This window comes from Adiantum capillus-veneris, chromosome 1 (genome assembly GCF_014529385.1).
Source record: "Adiantum capillus-veneris isolate H3 chromosome 1, ASM1452938v2, whole genome shotgun sequence".
Lineage (NCBI taxonomy): Eukaryota > Viridiplantae > Streptophyta > Polypodiopsida > Polypodiales > Pteridaceae > Adiantum > Adiantum capillus-veneris.
The window spans coordinates 68,183,414-68,203,967 of record NC_140931.1 but is presented as its reverse complement, the minus strand read 5'-3'; the positions used below and the strand labels follow the sequence as shown (position 1 = coordinate 68,203,967).

At 41.1% G+C, this 20,554-nt stretch overlaps 1 protein-coding gene across 3 annotated transcripts in view; it reads left to right on the top strand.

Annotated features, from left to right (window-relative positions):
* Window positions 1-16,077: 16,077 nt before the first annotated feature.
* The window catches only part of LOC147464929 (uncharacterized), a 37,290-nt gene continuing 32,813 nt past the window's right edge, over window positions 16,078-20,554 (top strand). Inside the window, exons 1-2 of one of the 3 annotated variants that reach the window (XM_086517123.1) lie at window positions 16,191-16,365; window positions 16,459-16,601. In XM_086517123.1, the coding sequence (XP_086373249.1) occupies window positions 16,514-16,601 (88 nt within the window). In that variant the 5' untranslated portion in view covers window positions 16,191-16,365; window positions 16,459-16,513. The other 2 variants (XM_086517119.1, XM_086517128.1) reach the window with 2 other exon arrangements.

The following is a 20,554-nucleotide window of genomic DNA, read 5'->3' as shown; positions in this document are numbered from 1 at the left end:
GAAGTGTGAAGCATTCTAACTTAACACTAGTTTCACTCTTGCAAAACTATATAAGAGAGGGCTCGTTGCATTTTTTAGGCTCTTTCGCCTCTCACACACTCTCTCAAGTGCCCAAGATTGGCAAAGACATCTCTCTCTCTCTCTCATGGAGCTCTAGAGACGGACTCTATGCTCAAGCTCTTGCCCATGGATGCAAATCCAAGCCAATGAAAGTTTCTTCTTGTCCATCTCTTCTATTCTATTACTAAGTTGTGTTAAGAGCCTGCCCATGAGCAAGTGTACATGGAATATCATTTCTCTTGCTTGAAAAATACTTTCTTTCCACCTTCATCTTCCTCTTTCTCTGCAGTTTCTTTCTCCCCGCTAGGGTGTTTAGGGTTTGGAAAGAGGGTTATACCATGGAATCTTGAAGAACGCCATCTCCTTGATTCAAGAAAGGATTTGCAAGAGCACAAACATGTGTTGTAAAAAAGCTCTCTTTTTAGAGGATTATAATACAAGTCCTTTTGGAGGGGGACCGCCGACCCCAAGCAAATCCAGTCCTCATCAAGTTTTCAATCTTAATTGGTTATTCTCTTTGAATTATTTACACGATTGAATTGTTTTCAATGTGTATTTGTGTAAATAAATCGGCCCGGCACAATCTATATTCTCGTTGCTATCTCTCTCTTAAGGAAAACCCTATCCTTTCATAGTTAATTTTCATCCAATCTAAAAGTAAGTATCAGATTCTCTAACATTGGTATCAGAGCTGAGGTTTCTCTTTTCTTTCCTAAGAAGAGAGGTCCTTGAGTGATCTATGAAAGGTTAGATTTGTTCATTGCAATAGGATAAGTGGGACTGGGATCTATTAACTTGGTTGGTATGCCTATTTACAGGGTACGCGGGGCACCATCAAGATCCATGGTCTTAATAATGAAGTCTTTTGGTACTTGCCTACGGCTTTACCATGATTGAGATATTAGCCGTCGGATAGGAACCCGTGCCAACCTCACACTGTTAAATCCACTCTACTCTTTACATTTAACAATATTCTAAACCACTTGTGTAGTTACTCGAGTGCTAATTTTTAATGGATAAGAGGAGTGGTAGCTAAAGTTTTGGAAGTGCCAAGGAAAGAGCTAGCATACACATATAAGGGTGTTTAATCATGGCCCAACATAATCAAGAGAATGTTATTAATATTGACAACTTAGATTGGCTCATGGTATAGCTTTGATGATGGTTGCAGAGTTGTTAATTACCTAGCTACAAGAAGCAATGGGAAACCCTATCTTGCAAACAGAGGTTCGAAATAAAATTCAAGCACTTCAAGTTCAGATACTCTCAAGTGCCCAAGAAGAGAGAATTTCTACGAGGCTTCCTAGTGAGACCCCCAAAAGAGGAATCTCTTTGGGTAATGAAGAGGAGATACCGGACGGACCTCGATTTCTTGTTCCGAGGATAGAAGATCTATCGATAAGCTACAAGGGTCTACCTACTTTAGTAGAATAGATCTCAAAAGTGGTTATCATTAGATAAGAAGAGTGCTCAAGCTATTCATAAGATGGCCTTTGGAACAATTTTTGGCCTATACAAATTCTTGGTACTCCCTTTTGGACTTACCAATGTGCCGGCTACTGTCATGCCAAGGGTAGGACTAGGCGGGCACGGCCCTGGCAACGTGCCAGACACACATGCAGTAAAGGGGTCTATATATGGAAGAGGGCCAAGGGCCTATATATAGGATGGTTGGGAGGTTATTCGCAACTTTGTCTACCCTGCGGTCTCATATTGGTATCAGAGCTTAGGGTAGCTGCAGCTATGGGGGAGGGAAGGAGGAAGTCGTGGTGTTATTGCATGCCTGGCAAGAAGAGGCAGGTTCATCTCTCTCTCTCTCTCTCTCTCTCTCTCTCTCTCTCTCTCTCTCTCTCTCTCTCTCTCTCTCTCTCTCTCTCTCTCTCTCTCAAGCCGCGGCTATGGTGGACTATTTGGGTGTCGAGACAAGCGCGGGAAGCGACCCTAGCACACAGAGGAGGTCCAAATTTGACCTGCACATAGTTGCATATAGGTGTCCTTGATGGATTCGCACTGTTGAGCTGAGGCGTTTTCGTCACTGGCACAAGTGCCATGGAGGCCTGCTGCGCAATCTGGGAGTGGAATCGCCCTTCTCTGCGCTACCCGATAGGATTAGCCATTGCTAATCAGGTTCACACCATTTTTAATTTTTAATTTTTTCTTTGTTATTAGGTGCCCTAGGATGCCCAAGGGCCATCTTAGGGGGCCGCCCCACCCCACCCAAGACACCCGCCCCACTCAGGGACCCCGCCACACCAAGGGGTGTGCCAGAGGGGCCACCCAACAGGCCACAGTGGTGTACCAAGATCACAGATGGAGGCTAGGGGTGGATTAAGGGAGCCACAAGCGTAGACGTTGGCATGCAGGGTTCCGCAGGGTTACTGTAAGACGATTTTGGCAAGTCAATTCCTCGAATTTTACCTACAAAAGCTTGAAACCGCCGACAAACAGAAAAAAGAAAGTGGTACCCACATACAAATTGGCATAGGTACACGATTCATGGAGATTCAAAAACCTAAGGCAAGCCACAAACATGCGCCATGCGGCCACATGCACGGCATGTCAATTCCAGTGATGAGGTATGCAATAACTTTTTGTTTGACATGTTTTCAAAAATACTATGTAGCTCTTGCCTGCACCAAATGTGTGAGTGCTACGACACTCCAACCACAAGCAAGGCTTGTATTAGTTACCTTCTCTCCACATTATACGCAAGCATAAGGGGCTTCTATCAAGCATGTTTTTGTGGTTAGAACAAGCACGCCACGTGCGAGTATTTTTCTCCCATCGACAGGATCAAGCATGCATAAATTATTCCCAAACTACGGCTGTATCTCTCCATAAGGTGATACATGAGATCGGTTTGATATGTTTTTCTATTCTATGTTCGTGAGCATGACTTGATTTTGGATCAGTTGGGCTATGGGATGCTTATGAAGCATATTCTCCAGCTGGTGAAAGTATCATCTTTAATTTTCAATATGGTAAGATCTTTGACATGGTCATTTAGTTGAAAGTATTTGATAAGGTCGATCCTCTTGTGCCATGATATTTGTACATTGGCAGTAGCATCTGTTGACTACAAAAACTAAGTTTTTCGATGAAGCAAGGCTTTGCTTTTGGCATCTTGCATTGATAGATCCCATGTTTGAAATATGCTATGAGCATACGAACTTGGGAAAATTCGACAATTTTCCTGGAGGTTATTTCATTACATGCGAAGCGGGTGTATATGATACACGCGACAACTCTCTCTCGTGTAGCAGAATTCGCTAGAATCCAAATTCAAACGAGTTTATCTTCGAAATTTCTAGGCAACGGGTTACGTTCACTTCCAGTTTTTCTTGTTTTTTCATCTTTCCACTTTTCATGGAAATTATTGTTGCTATGCAAAGCAAAATGCTTTGGTAGTTTTACACGAAGCAAGGCGTCTCCCTTGTGCCAAGATACTGCCCATTGACTTGGGAACAAGGGCATTGGCACACAAGTTCAGGGAACTGGCATAATAGGGATATCACCTCACAGAATCCCTACCAATCTAGCCGGTGCACGACACTTATGGTTTTGGGCTCTCACCTTTGAGGCGGTCACTCTCGCCAAGGGCTTACCACTCTGCATGCAAGACATGCTAGCCAAGTGACATGAACTCCATCACTTTTTGCTTTACGCTTCTGCTATAACACCAGACACTCTGTCAAGGGCTAGATAAGTTTTGGATTGTTTGACATGATTTTTGGTTGCTATCAACGCACAACAACACTAAAAAGAACCTCAAACTTGGACTTGATTCACAGGCATAGTGCCCTATTCAAGTAATCCTCGTACAGTCACGACCCCATACAAGGTAGATGGGTCAAGATTTGACTTGTGTTTTTTGTTGCCTCTCTTGATGAGAGCGTCATACAGACAGATTGTTGTATGCTTATAGAATAAGTTGCAACCCAGGCATAAGATGCACAAGAGCACACGGATTGGGTACGCACTACAATAGGTTAAGAAACCTTCCTCAACCCAGCATGCTATCTCTTTCTCTCTCTTTCTTATTTCTCTTGAAGAATAATGAAAACTTTCTAAGAAGCTTTTGATACATGTTTTTCTCATGAGTCAGCCTGAGTCAAGGTGCTCTAACTCTCAGCTAGAAAGTGGCCAAGACGCCACCCAAATTAGTATTCCTCGGTTCGTCGATTGAACACTAATGTTGGCATTCCTTGGGTGATTGTTCTCAAGATCAAACAAATCTACCAAGTGGAGTACCCATCGACGTTAATGGACAAGCAAGAGTCTTGTCATTATAGATGTTTTGGGTGTCATTTTTGCACTACATGTTTTTAGTGCGACGCTCGAGTTGAGTTTTCGATAGTCTTAACCTCACATCAACTGATCTATCCCACGGAGTCTAGATGCAACAAACAGTTGAGACAGCATGGTTGTCCATAAGAGTGAGGCATTTCACTTGTGTGTATCTCTTGCTCTCTCTATAGCGCTATGAGTGTCTATGGAAGCACAATTTTGGGGTAAGACCCTACGGGTGATTACTAAATCACTCCATAGGCATTGAGGATCACAGTTTGATCTATCACAATTGTACTTTCAAGGAAACAAGTCTACACTCTACCACAGGGTAATAGACACATTCAACTTTTCCAGTTGATTCCAATCATTTTTGTACACGGTCGACTATGTTAGTTACTGTTAACTGCTAATTGAGTAGTTTCTATACAAGTTCAATTTCTTTATCTTCACTAATCGCTAACTTTAATGATTAGCAGGTCAAAGAAATTTTGATATGGTACGCTTACAGGTTGAGGGATATACTTGACTTCCGGGTAAGTATCAAGTATTTTCCACCTCATTGTAAGTATATGCTTTTGCTTTCATCCAGCTTGCTCTTTAGCCACGTGACAAGGTCATGTAAGAGCATAGCATTTTAAGAAAAAGTGTCATTTTCTCTTTTCCCTGTTCATCAAGATATTGCGATGGATTTGACTCTTGTTGAAGCAGTTGCAAACCTACATGGTGCGGTTCTGTCTAGCACATGTTGTCGCTTGGGATACAACATGGTCTAGGAACTCAAGGAGTTCGGTTTAGCCAATGTGGAGCAATGATAATGAGGGTCCCCCTCACTCCCATCTCAGAGTGTTTGCCGTTACCTCCACAAACAAGTACATCTCGTACTTGAAGGATGTCCTTTTTTCCAACATCCTTATTTGAGACATATTCCACATGTGGAGAGTATGAGTCTCTGGGACTGACACTGGCACCTAATTCCTAATGATGTGTCTCGACAAAGTCCCTAGGTGCTGGTCACATCCGTTTGTTAGACCATTTGGAGCACACTATATCAGGAAAAATTTCAGTGGCCAGAAATCGTCGGGTACTAAGTACAGACTTGTTCCGATTTCAAGTGATGTGAAACCACCACATAACGGATGGTTGTTTCTACAAATAGCCAAGTGTGCTATATTCATGAGCATGGTTGGTACCTAGGTGTGACTGCGTTTTCACATTATGTTATGATCCAACTTTCATTGCAAGGCTTTCACGTACGTACAGTGGAAAGTCTCGTCATGGAATTGCGGTTTGGATATGTTTGTGTTAAATGTATGCACACTAGATGTTATGGGCCCTAGTGTTTAACACAGATTTATTTGGAGCGGCATGCAAATTCCTGGACTTTATTCTTACTGCACCCTTTTGCACTGCAAGTGCAATCTCTCTTACAGATTTACTATGAGTTCACACCTTGCCATACACAATAATGGTTTAGTATGGGTGTTTGTGATTGGATGCTCTAAACTCTATGAGTTTACTTCGGTCAGATTCACATCAAGTATACAATTGAAACCTCACTTGGTGAGTCGTAGGTTATCATCAGTCATGGAAGATTGTCTGTAATTGATTGGGGAAAGCACCTCACTCTTATTCTCTACTATTCATCCCGCGTTGGATGGGCAGCTTACAAGCATTCTATTTAGTACTAAAGGATATGCTAAGCGCATACGTTAGTTAATCACTCTAGAGGATATGCTAAGTGCATACGTTAGCAAGCAGCGAAATAACCATATTGGTTACCTTTCTGGTTGGGAGTTTGTTTCACATGATGAAAGGCATGTTGCGACTAGTTTTAGTCTCTGCCTATTATTCTCAAGTTATCAACCTTGATTATCAGTTTGGATGAGGTTGGTTACTCACAAGAAGCAACAACAAGTCAAGGACTTGGTTGGTGTTGATAAGTATATCAGCGTGTTACTGTCATGGAAAGTTGAGCATAGGTCTTATTGCACGTTCCAATACCTTCAGAAAGTTTGAAACATGGGTATGCATTTAGACACCTTTTAGTTGTGATAACTCATTTAGCATACTCAAGTGAGTTCTAAATGGAGTTCCATGCTATGTTGGTTATGGGTCGGTTAATCAAGACGATTGCACAGGGACAACAATGTGGAAAAATCAAGATGTTATTCTTGATTTTATTGAACCTCCCACTGAACTGAGTTTCGATCCAATGAACCGTTGGATCCATGAGGGATGCCACAGTGGAAAACATTGGTGTTCTTATGAAGATACCAACACTTGTGTTTTCGAGGACGAAAAGGCTTCTCCAAGGGGAGAGTAATGTCATTGCCAAGGGTAGGACTAGGCGGGCACGACCCTGACAACGTGCCGGACACACATGCAGTAAAGGGGTCTATGTATGTCAAAAGACAAAGTATGACAGTGGGAATGAGACCGGCTTGCTTTAGCCATTGCGTATACGTGATTCTCCATGGAAAGTATATCCATGGATTTCATCTTTGGACTACCCGTCCATACATGGGAATATGGACAATAGTAGACCGGTTTAGCAAGCAAGCGCATTTCATACTTATCAACAAAAAGAGTATTAAAGCACACCATATAGCAACCCTCTTTATCTCACAGGTCTTTAAGTATCATGGTTTACCAACATATATAGAGATACTATAGATGTTCCAATAATGACTAGCAATTTTTGGAAAGGTCCCTTTGAGAATTTGGGTACTAAGTTGAATTTCTCTTTGGCCTATCACCAACAAACGGATGGCCAAAGTGAGATAGAAAATTCAACCATCATAGATCTACTTAAAGCCTATGTTACAAAAGTAGAACAAAAAGATCAATGGGAAAAGTATATACCCTTAGGAGAGTATGCGTACAATAACATTATCCAAACTTCTACAGGAAAGGCACCCATCGAGGTAATTAAAGAAAGATCCAAGCTCCTATTGATAGTCAAGACACTCGGGAACATATTTGTTGCTGATGAGTATAGCAGAGATCTTAAATAATCTTTTCAAAAGATCAAAGAAGCTATATCCATCACACAACATGAGCAAAAGGTTGTTGTTGATAAGCATAGACAAGTCTTAACCTTCAAAGAAACTGATTGGGTATTACTTAAGTTTCCAGAAGCACGCTTGTCACATTATGAGCAAGGGAACACAGGACACCCAACGGGTCACCATAAATATTATGTCGAGTTAGCAAAAATATATTATGGCCTACTTCAAATTTGTAAGCCTATCAATGAAACAACTTTTACCTTATAAAGGCGAGCCACCCAAAGAACCAGTAATTGAAGAACCACCTGAGTTTGAGGGTCAAGAAGAGATCTTGTAGCCAGAGAGCATCATACGACTTGAAGACAAGATTTTAACAAGTTGTAAGACTATCTGACAATATCTTGTCAAATTTAAGAAGTATTCTTTTGAAGATGCAAGCTAGATGCAAGACATCTAGCTAAAGGATGCTGTAAACCTTGTAAATATTTAAAATGACTCTTTTCAAAGGTAAGAAGCGGTTTGAACAAGTATAGTTTATAAATAATTTTTCTTGTTTTGAATCTAAGATTTCTTTCAAATGTTCATATGTTTTAAGTGTATGCATACCATAAATCACGCTTATGGTAGTTTGGTATCTCAAGCACCTAGTGGACCTTGCCAATCTATTGTGAAAGATGATTAGGGCTAAGTAAAGACATGCTTGTGATAGCTAAGCCTTCCAAGTACCAAGTGGATTTAGTCTCAACACTGTGGAAGAATATCGACGAATATCCAAAGGAACATGACTAGAGATGATGTTATTTTCCCTACCCCATAGTCAAGGACGATTATGATTTCAAGGGAGAGATAATGTCATGAATATAAATTTCTAACCTTTCAAACGTATTTTTCAACTTAAATTAGTCAATTAAGTCCAAGGAGAATAAAAAGAGAACAAGTGAAAATTAATTAAGTGCTAATGGACCAACTCAGTTAAGGCTTGGGAACAAAAGGAGAAAGTCAATAAAAGAGCAAGGGTAATTGCTAACTAAATATCTCAGTCAAAGGTACAGGTCAAGGAAGGATAAATGTATCTTGGGTAGCCATGATCAAAAGTACATGAAAAAGTAGATGACCCAGAGCAATTAATTAAGTGATAGTGGACCAACTTAGCTAAGGCTTGGGACCAAAAGGAGAAAGTCAATAAAAAATCAAGGGTAATTGCTAACTAAATATCTCACTCAAAGGTACAGGTCAAGGAAGGATAAATGTATCTTAGGCAGCCATGATCAAAAGTACAAGAAAAAGTAGATGACCTAGAGCAATTATAGGAGTCTAAAAATAGAAAGTGAATTTGTTAAGCTAAGTTCATTAGAATAACTCTTTAAACTCTAAGTATGAAGTCTAGGAAGCCTTAGAGTGAAACTCCAACTTGCCACAAAATGTCTAAATTAAGCAGGTTTTGGGAGCAGTTAGGTAGCACCTCCAGAGCATTGTGCTAAGGTTTTGCACGGGAGGTGAAAGTTTTAAAGCCCAAAGGGTGAGTTTTTTTTAAACCAAAGTTTACCCTAATTTAGCAGGTAGGTTGTAGCTCCGAGTCAGCTTCATGAGTCTCCAAGGTTTGTGCAAAGGTCTTGCATCCGACTTAATTAATCAAAAGGTAAGCTTATGGTTTTTATTAAATGAAAGGGAAAAGCTAGAGACTAAGGTTAGATAACCCCTTCCTTATTTAGTAAAGTTAACTCTAGTCTTTGTTTACTAAGCTTGACTAAGCCATGTGTCCAAGGTAGCAAATGCTTGCTTTATGTGTGAACTTAAACAAGTGTGTGAGTGTGTGTGGTGTCTCCACTTGCCAAGATGAGTCTAAAGAAGGGGGGGGTGGGGGGGAGTTCTAGCATGCAAGGCAAGAGGGACAAGTGTTGGTCGAACATGCTTGAATTGCATTAGGAGGTGTTCCCACCTCATTGGTCAAGCTCTTGGCTATGGATGCAAATCCAAGCCAATGAAAGTTGCTTCTTCTCCATCTCTACTATTCTATCACTAAGCTATGGATGCAAATCCAAGCGAGCGAAAGTTTCTTCTTCTCTATCTCTACTATTCTATTATTAAGCTATGCTAAGAGCTTGCCCATGAGCAAGTGTACATGGAATATCATTTCTCTGGCTTGAAAATACTTTTTTCAAGCTATGCTAAGAGCTTGCCCATGAGCAAGTGCACACGGAATATCATTTCTCTGGCTTGAAAATACTTTTTTCAAGCTATGCTAAGAGCTTGCCCATGAGCAAGTGTACATGGAATATCATTTCTCTGGCTTGAAAATACTTTTTTTCACCTACATCTTCGTCTTTCCATGCATTTCCTTTCGCTCCACTGGGGTGTTTATGATTTGGGAAGGAGGGTTATACCATGAAATCTTGAAGAACACCATCTTCTTGATTCAATCAAGGCTCTGCAAGAGCACAAACATGTATTGTAACAAAGCTCTCTTTTCAGAGGATTATAATACAAGTCATTTTGGAGGGGGGACCAACTCCAAGAAAATCCGGTCCTCATCAAGTTGTCAATCTTAATTGGTTATTCTCTTTGAATTATGTGCATGGTTAGAATGTTTTTAATGTGTATTTGTGTAAAGAAATCAGCTCGACACAACCTATGTTCTCCTTGCTATCTCTCTCTCCTAAGGAAAATTCTCTCCTTTCATAGTTAATTTCTGCTGAATCTAAAAGTAAGTCTTAATTTCTCTGACACTCTCATTATAGAATGGACCCATTTATGTGGAGTCAAGAAAATGAAATTGTTGCATTAAACTTTGAACTATTACTCAAGGTGATGGTGGAAGCATTGTAGAGGTAGAGATTTGTAAGCTCCCCAATCTTACATTTAAATAAAGAAACTTCAATCATTCCTTTGAATATAAAGTTTGAGTGGAGTATCAAATGTCTAGATAGCCATTAGAGTGGCATGCAACATGTAAAGAGGTGTTTGTGTCTTAAAAAAACAACTTACACTTGGAAAGAGCATTGGTGCAAAAAGTTCTTTCTCAATAAGAAGCAAACCATGAGGTGGCTGTAAGTAAGATAGGGTGATGCATTCATCGACGGGAGCTAGCCTAGTTGGTTGAGCATTCGTCTCGGTGAACCGAATTCATCAGTTCAAATGCGGCTGGGGATGCCCGAAGATGCACTCTTGTAACTCCACGAGCGGGATATGCTTGTGTCACTACAAAAAGAGATAGGGTGATGCAAGCATGAAGTCAAAAAGAGTACCACATTGAACTAGAGATAGAATTTCATTAAAATCACGACACTCACAACCTTTGCCACAGTCATGGAAACCAAGTTAGATTGCTAGCATTAAAGGCCGTTGAGTAAAGTGTGTTGAAACATGCTCTGACAGTATCAACAAGCATATGAAGGTAGAACTCGGGATGCTAGCAACATTGACCTAAGTTGAGTGAAGGCTCACCCATGCACAAGGAGTATTGAGTTAACTCAAGAAAAAGTGTGTGAATCTCTCAAAAAGTATGAAAATAAGCTAAATTTGACTCATGAAAATCATATTTATCGATTTCTCTCTGCACATTTGCAGAGCGTGTGAACAGACCCTTTGAAGGAGGTACATATATGAGACGTGGATGCTCAATACCATGTCTCATAATAAAATCAATGTGGATTGACAAAGCATCAATCTACATACTTTATAAAAAATCCAGGGCGCTCATGCCACGTGGTTGCATATAGATGCCTCTCTCTGCAATTTCTCAAATTTTGGGCCCTCCACCTTCTCTTGCAAGCGCTCTTCTCAAATTTCGAGCCCTCAAGCTTCTCCTGCAAGCGCTCCCCTCGATAGGCAAGCATATATATATATATATATAAGCCTTGATATCCCTCTAGCGCTGCTTCATTTCTTTTTTATCCTATCCTTGCCTTCTTTTCTCTCAAGTGTTTTTCTTCAGATCAATTTTATTGTGAGCTTTTTAACCGGAGCCAATGTCTGCAAGCATAGGTGGAAAGGGCTTGGTTTGAGCTTTTGAACCAATCATCTAGGGGAGCCAAGGTCTGCAAGTAGAGGTGAAAAAGAGCACGCGCGTACTCACACACACACACACACACGTAGAGAGAGAGAGAGAGAGAGAGAGAGAGAGAGAGAGAGAGAGAGAGAGAGAGAGAGAGAGAGAGAGATTGAACATTTGTTTTTTCCTTGCAGGTTTTTTATTTTTTCCCTTGTAGGTTTTTTTATCTTAGATAAACCTTTTTCTTCACCAACTCTATCTATCCCTATAATCCCTCAAGTCGGGTAAGCTCTCTCACTCTTGCTCTCAATGGCAATTTTTTATCTCAACGCTCTCCATTTTCTGTCGACGCACATGATACCAAAGTCTCTCTCTCTCTCTCTCTCTCTCTCTCTCTCTCTCTCTCTCTCTCTCTCTCTCTCTCTCTCTCTCAAACTCGACCTTAGGGAAAAAAAAGAATAGAGATAATAGGGGTCCAATTGGAAAAGCATTATCTCTCTCTACCTAAAAAAGAAGAATATAGATAAATTTATAAATTGTATATTACTCGGAAAAAGTAGAACAATTTTTTTTAAATTTGTAATAAAGAAAGGGTAAAATAGATATATTATAAATTAAAAATTATATTTATAAAGTACAGAAATTATTTTGTAATTTGAAAATTGCATATTACTTCAAAAAGGTAGAACAAAAAAAGAATATAGATAGAGGTAAAATTAAAAATAGAGCAGTTAAAAAAAAAAGAAGTACTTGAAAAAATTAGAGTAAAAAAATTTAATTTGTAATAAAGAAAGTGTGTAATAAATACATTAAAAAATATGAAAAGATATTTATAAAGTAAGATAAAAAATAAGAATGAATTAAATATTAAAAAGCATAAAATAAATACCAAACAATTATTTAAATACATATTACTTGAAAACATTAGAACAAAAAATAGTTTGTAATAAAGAAAAAATGAAATAAATACATTAAAAATTAAAAGTTGTATTTATAAAGTAAACAATTGAAAAAAAGTAAGTAGAAAGTAGAAAACTATCTAGATATATATCAAACGATTATCTTAAATACAAAAAGTAGATAGATATTAGATTGAAAAAGTATACAAATATCTATCTATATCTCGAGGCGTCCACTAGGAAATACGTAAGATAGCATGTGCGAACAAAATAAGGGATTTATGATTAGGTACATTTACAAAAAAAATGTACTTACATAAAGGGTTTTTTAATTGAGAAAGTGAAAATTTTCATAGTACGTAAGGGCTTGTTTTTTTTTACTAAAATGCATACATAAGGGGTACATAAAATACTTGAAAATATACATGTAAGGGATTATTGAAATACCTTTTGTTCGCATGTGCTATATGCAATTTTTACATAGCGGATTCCTCGGGAGCTATATGCTTTACAAAAAAAAGGGGGACTTGCATCCCACTTGAAAAAAAAGAGTAAAATGGAGGAAAGTAGTGGAATAGAAAAAATGGAGCAAAAACAAAATTCTCAGTGAGAAATATAGAAATGACGAACGAAATACAATAAAAAAATAAAAATATATAGAAAAGAAGAATAAAAAATATGTTTGAGTAGATATTAGAGATTATATTATCCAAGTAACTCATGTTCATCTTTTCTTGTAGTGATGGATAGCCCTTCCAATGGTCTCCGATTGCTGCTATAGGAGGACATGATGTTAATGAAGTTATTATGCCTACACCTCCAGATCGTAATAGTCTACGTGCCACAAAGCAACTTACTAGATCAAGAGGATGTGGGGATGGTGAAGGCTCTTCATAGCGTTTGCAGATTATTCAAGGAGTCTGTGAATGTAATGAAGCTAGCCAACATGAGTCCAATGAACATTTATGTAAAATTTGGAAAGAGGTTCAGCCACCTACGAGTAGAAGTGATCGAGAGATTGTCCGGGAAGAGTTGATCTCAATGATGGGACATTTGGAGGTCAATCAACATGAGCTCTATAGGTTTACTGAAACCGCTCGATATGAGGTCATGAAGCAACTCTCTTTGTGCTTAAAAGAGCACAGGGAGTAAGTTGAAGCCTTGAGAGAGCAAGTAACCTAATTAGGGAATGACGTTCAGTCCTTGAAAGTAGCTATTAATTGTTTGAATGCTATTGACAAGAGGATTAGCTATATAGAATGATAGAATGATGATGACTCCTAATCTCATTACTACATCCACCTTTATGGAGAGGACCTGTAAAAACGGCGAACGAGGTGGTACATCTAATGGAAGATTTTGAGGTGATAAGGATAATTAGCTATTCTCTTAGTTTTTGTATTTGATATAATATTGACAACAAATTCAAAATGATTTGTGTTGGCTATACAGTGCAGGAATCACTACTACTCAAATTATCTAGTTAATGGGTCTTTACGAGTGAAATTTCTATCAAGGATTGGTCGGGTTTCCCTTGCAGTTGATGAGCAAATAGGGCTAGGACATGTTTCGGTGAGAGAGGTGGGACAATACAAATCCTTAAATGTAGTGTCTTCACTTGGGTTTGGTTGCGACAAATGGTTACTAAGATTCTACACAGTAGGTGATGATCCTCAACAATTGGAATAAAATGTATGCAACATTGGACCATGGGTGTTCCACATGTAAGGTTGAGTTTTGTTTTGGGTCTTTGCCATTCTATTTTTTGGATTCCTCTTATTCAAGGACTATAATTGAAATGGCAATTACAATTGGATATAAAAGAATTTATTGTACAATTTAAGTGTAGTGGTGGGTAACAATTTTTCTTTTTGAGAGATAAATGGCTTTGCTTTGCTTTTACTGAAAGATTTTGAATAGCTTCTCTTCTTATTTGCCATCTTGCCACCTTGATGGCCCCTCCTCATTCACCAAAATGATCTCAAATAATTGTTGCAAACATACCCACTTGGTTCAAACCAAATGATGTATGCAATGAGAAGTGATATGTTTACTTTTGATGCTTTTTTTCATTTTGTAATAGTCTCTGTATATTGTGAGGTGTGGCCTATCTTTGATTTCTTTTTGCCTCCACAGGCGGCCACTCCGCCGGAGGCAGAGGGAGTCTCACTTGTTTTACTAAAGATGATGCATTTGCACAAGGACTTCAAGCCATGAGATACTTTGCACGATGCCTATAGACATCCCTAGTTTGCTAGCGGTTGCCTAAAAGCACAATTGAAAGCTAATAATTAGTGCACTTCTAAAGGAAAAGGTTGTGCTATGAAGACATATTTAAGTTCTCTTTGTTGTGTTATGAAGACATGTTTAAGCTCTATATAGTATATCTTAGTCCTAGACTCATAGTGCAAAACGTGTCCTGCTCCACCTAACACTTGCAGGCATTGGAGGAGGTTGATCAAAGCATATCATGTATGCTCGCAGTGCAATCATACAGACTGAAGTGTGTCTTCCCAGGTCCCTATTTTATGTAGTAAAAACTTTTAAATTCTTGACACTTTTTGTGGTTGTCGTGACTCTTAGTAGTAGCATTCCATTTACTGGTGCTATGATCTTTTATTTCCGATTTTTGAGAGCATGCACCGCAATGTTCATTTTGGGGTACCTTCTTCTAGCGACTGTAATGCTTCCACTTTTCAAAGGGCACCCTCACATGCCTTGCTCCTCTATCCATGCCTAACTACGACATCCAACATTGCCCAAGCAATGTTTCACATTCGCACGTTCCAACAACATGACACATGGCGGTTCATTCAGTCTGTAGCCAATAGAGGGCCTACAAAAAAGTATCTCATCATCAATAGCTGTGGTGAACGTGGCCTTTTAAGGCTGAAGAGTGTGGGTCAGTCCAAGCATTGCTAGTGAATGACACTGGGCGAGGGCATGGTAAAGTGGAGGAGAGACCGCCCTCGTCAACGATGCCAACATGGTGGCGCTTGTGCGAATCTATCTAACTATTATAATGGAAAGAAGGGTGGGAGGAAAGTGCCACATGGCTGATGGAGGCATCAATCCAACACTCAACGTAAAAATTTCTAGCTCTTTATAATGCAAAACAAAAAATGGTTACACTCACAACCGTAGTTGACGTGAGAAGAGCATGCATGTAGAGTAGGCGTTTGTAGGACATTTGTACGAGGAAGCGAGGACTCAGGAGGAGGCCTATTCAAGTAAGGATGTGTGTGTGTGCGCCCAATGTGTGCTACTGATTTGTCCGCCTTCATGCCCGACAGTCTCCCCTACAAGACCGCTGCCCTACCTCCACTTTAACCACCTATTGTGCCACCCTCCACTGCATCGACTTCTTGCTGGCCCATCAAGCCGTCTAGCCTATTCATCATGCCACCTCTGTTGAAAATTTTTGCCTCCCTGAACTAAGGTTGTGGTAGCTACAATGTGATTTAAAGCAGGAGGACAACACAATAGGTTGTCTGCTAGGCCCACCAAAAGCGAGGAGGTCTTTTCAACTAAGGCTCTCTCTCTCTCTCTCTTTCTCTCTCTCTCTCTCTCTCTTTTTGGCCCTATGCCTTCGTTGCCTCACAATGGGGGTTGAGGGTTACATGCCGCCTAGGGTTGATTTCGACAGGCATCTTTGCCCTTCAAATTCCCCAGATTTTATGAAACTCTTGGCATTTTAATGTATTTTTTGAAGGGCAGCTCACATTTTCACCTGTACAAAACTGGGAAAAGAAACCCTGGGCCATGATGTCGTCTATAGCCTTGACACTTGTTCTTGTGAACATTGAAAAAGAGGCTCCTGAGTCCTAGTCCCCGTCCGTGCGGAAGCCCCACAAAAAGTCGAATAGAGGAAATTCGCGTGTCGGCCGCCTACTGTCAGAGCTGCGCAGACATTCAGTTTTCCGGCGTCTACGACTTGTAAAACCTCTCTCTCTCTCTCTCTCTCTCTCTCTCTCTCCCCTTTTCTGGGCCAAGCTTCAATATAGAAGCAGCCAGGAAGAAATTTAGCTCCCTGAAGCAAATAGGACCAAGAAGAGCAAGGAAACGGAACGGGAGGGAACGGCACGACTCAGAGACAGATAGAGCAGATATAAACGCGGTAAGGGGGACTTGGCCTGGGGTTCTCTCAGAAGCTATGGCTTTATCTTCTCTGACGCCTCCCTTTTGTCTGCATTCATGAGAACATAGCCAGGCAAGCTCTCCATTACAGCTTGAAGCACACGTGAAGCAGCAGGGCTACGTTAGCTATGGTCCCTTGTGAGCTCACTTCTGTGGTGCGGGAGTCATCGGCTTGGGTTGCTAGCCAATCTTCACATGTCTTCATCAACCAGAAAGGTAGGAACAATGAATCTTTTTCCATTCGTCTTCTTTTTGGCAAGCTGCAAACCTTCTTGCCTTCCTTCTCCTGGGGCTTCGCTATTGTAGTTTAGAGTTGCGCGTATCTGCTCTCTGCACAATATGCAATGCATAGTGTCCCTCTGAATCTCAGTCTTACACGAGGTCCATATTGTCCCTTCTACTTCTGTATTTAAAACGTGGCTCCTTTGTTCGGGACATTTCGACCTTTGAACCCCTTTATCCAAAGCCTTATTGATTGCATTTCCTGTTCATAGCAAGTCCACAGATTCCTCGCCCTTAAAAAGACACTCAGTGCACTTGCCTTATCATGAATGTTACGCTTTGGATGGGTGTCTGTGGTTTTTTTTTTTGGGGGCAAGGGAAAGGAGCTGATCTCTATTACTTGGAACACCCGTCAAAAGCCCAAATGATGCGGATTCGGAGGGGAAATACAAAAATCTGTGTGTTGGGAGCATATGTTGGTACGCACTAGTGGAAGGAGAAGCTGTACGATTACTATGCATGGAGCTAATCCTTGTACTTTCCTTTGAAGATGAATTTGTGTTTATCTTAGTATATTGTCAAGTGTGCCTTGCATCTCTCGAGCTGTGACTCGGATAAAGTTAGCTTTGTATCAATACATGCATGTGAGCAAGGGAGAATCGTTGTTAGTTGGAGTGCTCTTGCATTTGCTCGAGAGCATATTGTGGAGTTGCGATGAGTGTATAACTAGATTATGTTTATTTGCACTTAATTATAATGTGCATATTGACCATTTTCTGGAGAGGCTGCCAAAAATTTAAGTTGCTTTTGTCTTCATGAAAGAGCATTTGAGCATGTAAAATCATCACTGTGGGCACAGCAGTATGGGGTGACTACTCGTGTCAACCTGCTGCAGGATGTAACATTTTGGGAAAATGTGTCTTGCAAAATATAGCGAGATGTGCTGCAAAGAAGGCCTTTGTACATGGGATCCTCTCCCAAAGAGGTTGCGAGTTTTTTAATGTGAAAAATAGGGAGAGGTGAGAGTTCAAGGATCAACCTTTGTACATGCTTAGGTTTATATCTGAGGTTTCTGTTGTTGCTGAATTTTTCTGTGCCAGGGCAGTGCTATATGCTGCTTAAAGCTACATGTTATATTGTTGTATAAGTGGCTAGTTGCATCAAGGAGGATATGGTGTAATCCAAAATAGATTAAGAAGCATAAAAATTTCTTCATTGCTAGAACAAGTAGTAGACTCTTCCACCTTGAATCTCCAGGCTTCAACAAGAAAAGTTGAGCAATGTGGCCTCCCAAGTGCAAATACTCGTCCATAGTACAACCCGTACCCAAGGTTGATAGCACTGTTTGCGAGGAGGGAAGAGGGAGCAGTCCTCTTGTGCCGACCCACAACCGGCGAGACCTTCCTACAAGGAGCAATGTAGTCCTTAGAGACAGCAAGGTGCATTTTCTATGAGGAACAGGTTTTTTTACATAGTGGTTTGATTGGGTATCTTTGGATGCATGTTACTTCTTAGTGCAACAAAGAGGCTTTTTTTTTGGGGTTGGGGGGGGGGGGGATGGGGGAGGGGTCAATAGTACAACAGGGGAAGGAGCCATCTCAATACACATCTCACTTTAGACTATCTTAAGAAGAAGGTGGTTAGGTATGGCTAGTCTCGGCGATGCTAAAGACTAGAGTCCCCTGTTGAGCAACAATCGGGTCTCGTGAGATGGGATCGAAGTACACCCACTATCCTTGATGAGAAGGTGAAGTAGTTTGTCCCTCGATCAAGGCATGCCAATCGGGTGGAATGGCCTCATCAATCTCTTTCATACGTGCAGTAACCGCTCTCCGAATCTCGTAGGTTGCTTGATAACCTGTGCCCCAACCAAGGAAGCATGCGACCAACGGTATAACGAGCTTGCCGGTCCGTCATCCCATCTAGCCCAATTAATGTGAGTCCTCTTACCTATCTGACGGCCATCTGCAGCTGTCACATATGCATTCCAGTCAAGTGGCTGTCTTGCTACCTCCTCGATAGAAGAAGGCAGGTGTCGGATCAAAGCAAGACGAAAGTCCTTCCAAATCCACGCAAGCAGCGCATAAATGGTGACAAATGGGACGCATCCAAGGGTGCATCTGTGAAGATGAATCTGATGGTATGGCGCCAGACATCGGCAGTATCTAGAGATTCAAAACGAAGAGACGTATGTGACAAAGCACGATGCAGAAATTGGTTCCAAGGCTCTACCCTTGGAAGCAATCCGCATACTATGAGCTTCACAAGCAGTGCCTTGCTTTGCATCTCTGGATCAATAATCCCCAATCCTCCCTCTCTAGGCAAATTGACTGTCTCTCAATGGACTCATGGTCGAGTGTCAGTAGAGCCATCCATACCACCCCACAAAAAGCTGCATACAAGGCGCCTTAAACGTGCCATGATGCCCGAGTGAAGAGTCATGCAGGATGTGGTGAACCAATCTGTTCTAAGAAGAACCTGATTCACCACAAGGGCTCTTCCAGCCAAAGATTACTGTGAGCCTTGAGGATGACCAATGGCAAAGTTTCTTCCTGATGGATTGTAGCACGGATGTAAACTACTACACATCGGAGACATCAATCCCGACATGGAAACCCAAATATCTCCAAGTGTGCCCTTTAGGTAGCCAAGTGAAATTATCGTGTGCACCCTAGTGACAATCTTCATCTACTCCTACTACAAAGCCAAAAGACTTGTGCCAGTTTATGAGAGCACCACTGGCCATGCAGAAGATAGCAAGAGCATCCCGTAGACTGCCCAAAGTGAGTGTGTCATATCGAACAAAGAGCATAGTGTCATGAGCATATTCCTAACCCAACAGACGTGGCGAGTCAGCCAACGGCATAGCAAGACCTCTCAACTGTGGGACATGACCCTGTGTAACTAAGTCAGACTTTGTAAATAATTAATTTATTTACGAGAAAAGAATTATCTAATTAGTTGTGTGCACACCAGAATAGACCTAGCAGTTCCAAGGCCTCAGGTGAGCCTAAATGCGGGCTAGAACACCTCAGAGGGACCTTAGCAGAAATTACCCTGAAGCCCTAGTGATTGGGAAATCGGGTCTTCAGAAAGGGGTAAGCAATAGCCTCAGATTTTAGGCTTAGGAAAACATACGCGCGTCAGTACAAGCACATGAATGAGATGGGGTCCTTAGAACAGTGACCCTAAGGCTAATAAAGCTAATAAAGCCTTAGGGTAAGTTTCGTTAAATTAAATTTAACGGTCCGTGCCCGGGTGGGCGGCCGGACAAGTGTGAACAGGTAAAGGCGGTGCAATGCCGGTGCGGCATTGCGCCGACAGACCTTTGGTGTTCTCATAAAAGAATCATTGGTAGCAGTTGTTAGTTAGTTGCACATTTTTAATTAATGAGCTAGAAGTTTTTAAAGTCAAAAGTTGAATGGTTTTTAAGTTTTTAAAGTAAGTGTGCCAAGTGGCACACTTACCAATGCAAACTAACTCTCTCTCACTCTCACTCTCACCCTCTCTCTCTTCCTAGCGCCCCCTCTCCCTGATGGCTATTTAGGAGCCCCTCCTCCCCCATTTTCAGGGCTGGCAGTGCACCTACCCCCCCTAATGTGAGCGTGCTCTACGCGGTGGAGCCCTCCATTGAAGCTTGAGAGCAGCCCCTTGCGACATATGTGGTAGCCTTGTGCTCCCATTGTCAAGAACAAGGGATCTCACAGTCATAGACACCTTCTGGTGAAGTTTCATCGCGAGAAGCTGTCGTAGACGCTCTCTTAGCAGAGTGCGGCTGCTGTAATTCTCTGTTTTCAGCCCCTAATCACCTCGATTAGGGCTGTTTTCAGCAAATCAGCCATAGAAATTCTCTTCTCTTTCCTTATCCTAAGTCTACACCAAGTTTGGTGCGATTCCATCGCGAAGAAGACCTCTGTTTCGGCGTAGGGGTGTGCACAGGTAAGAAT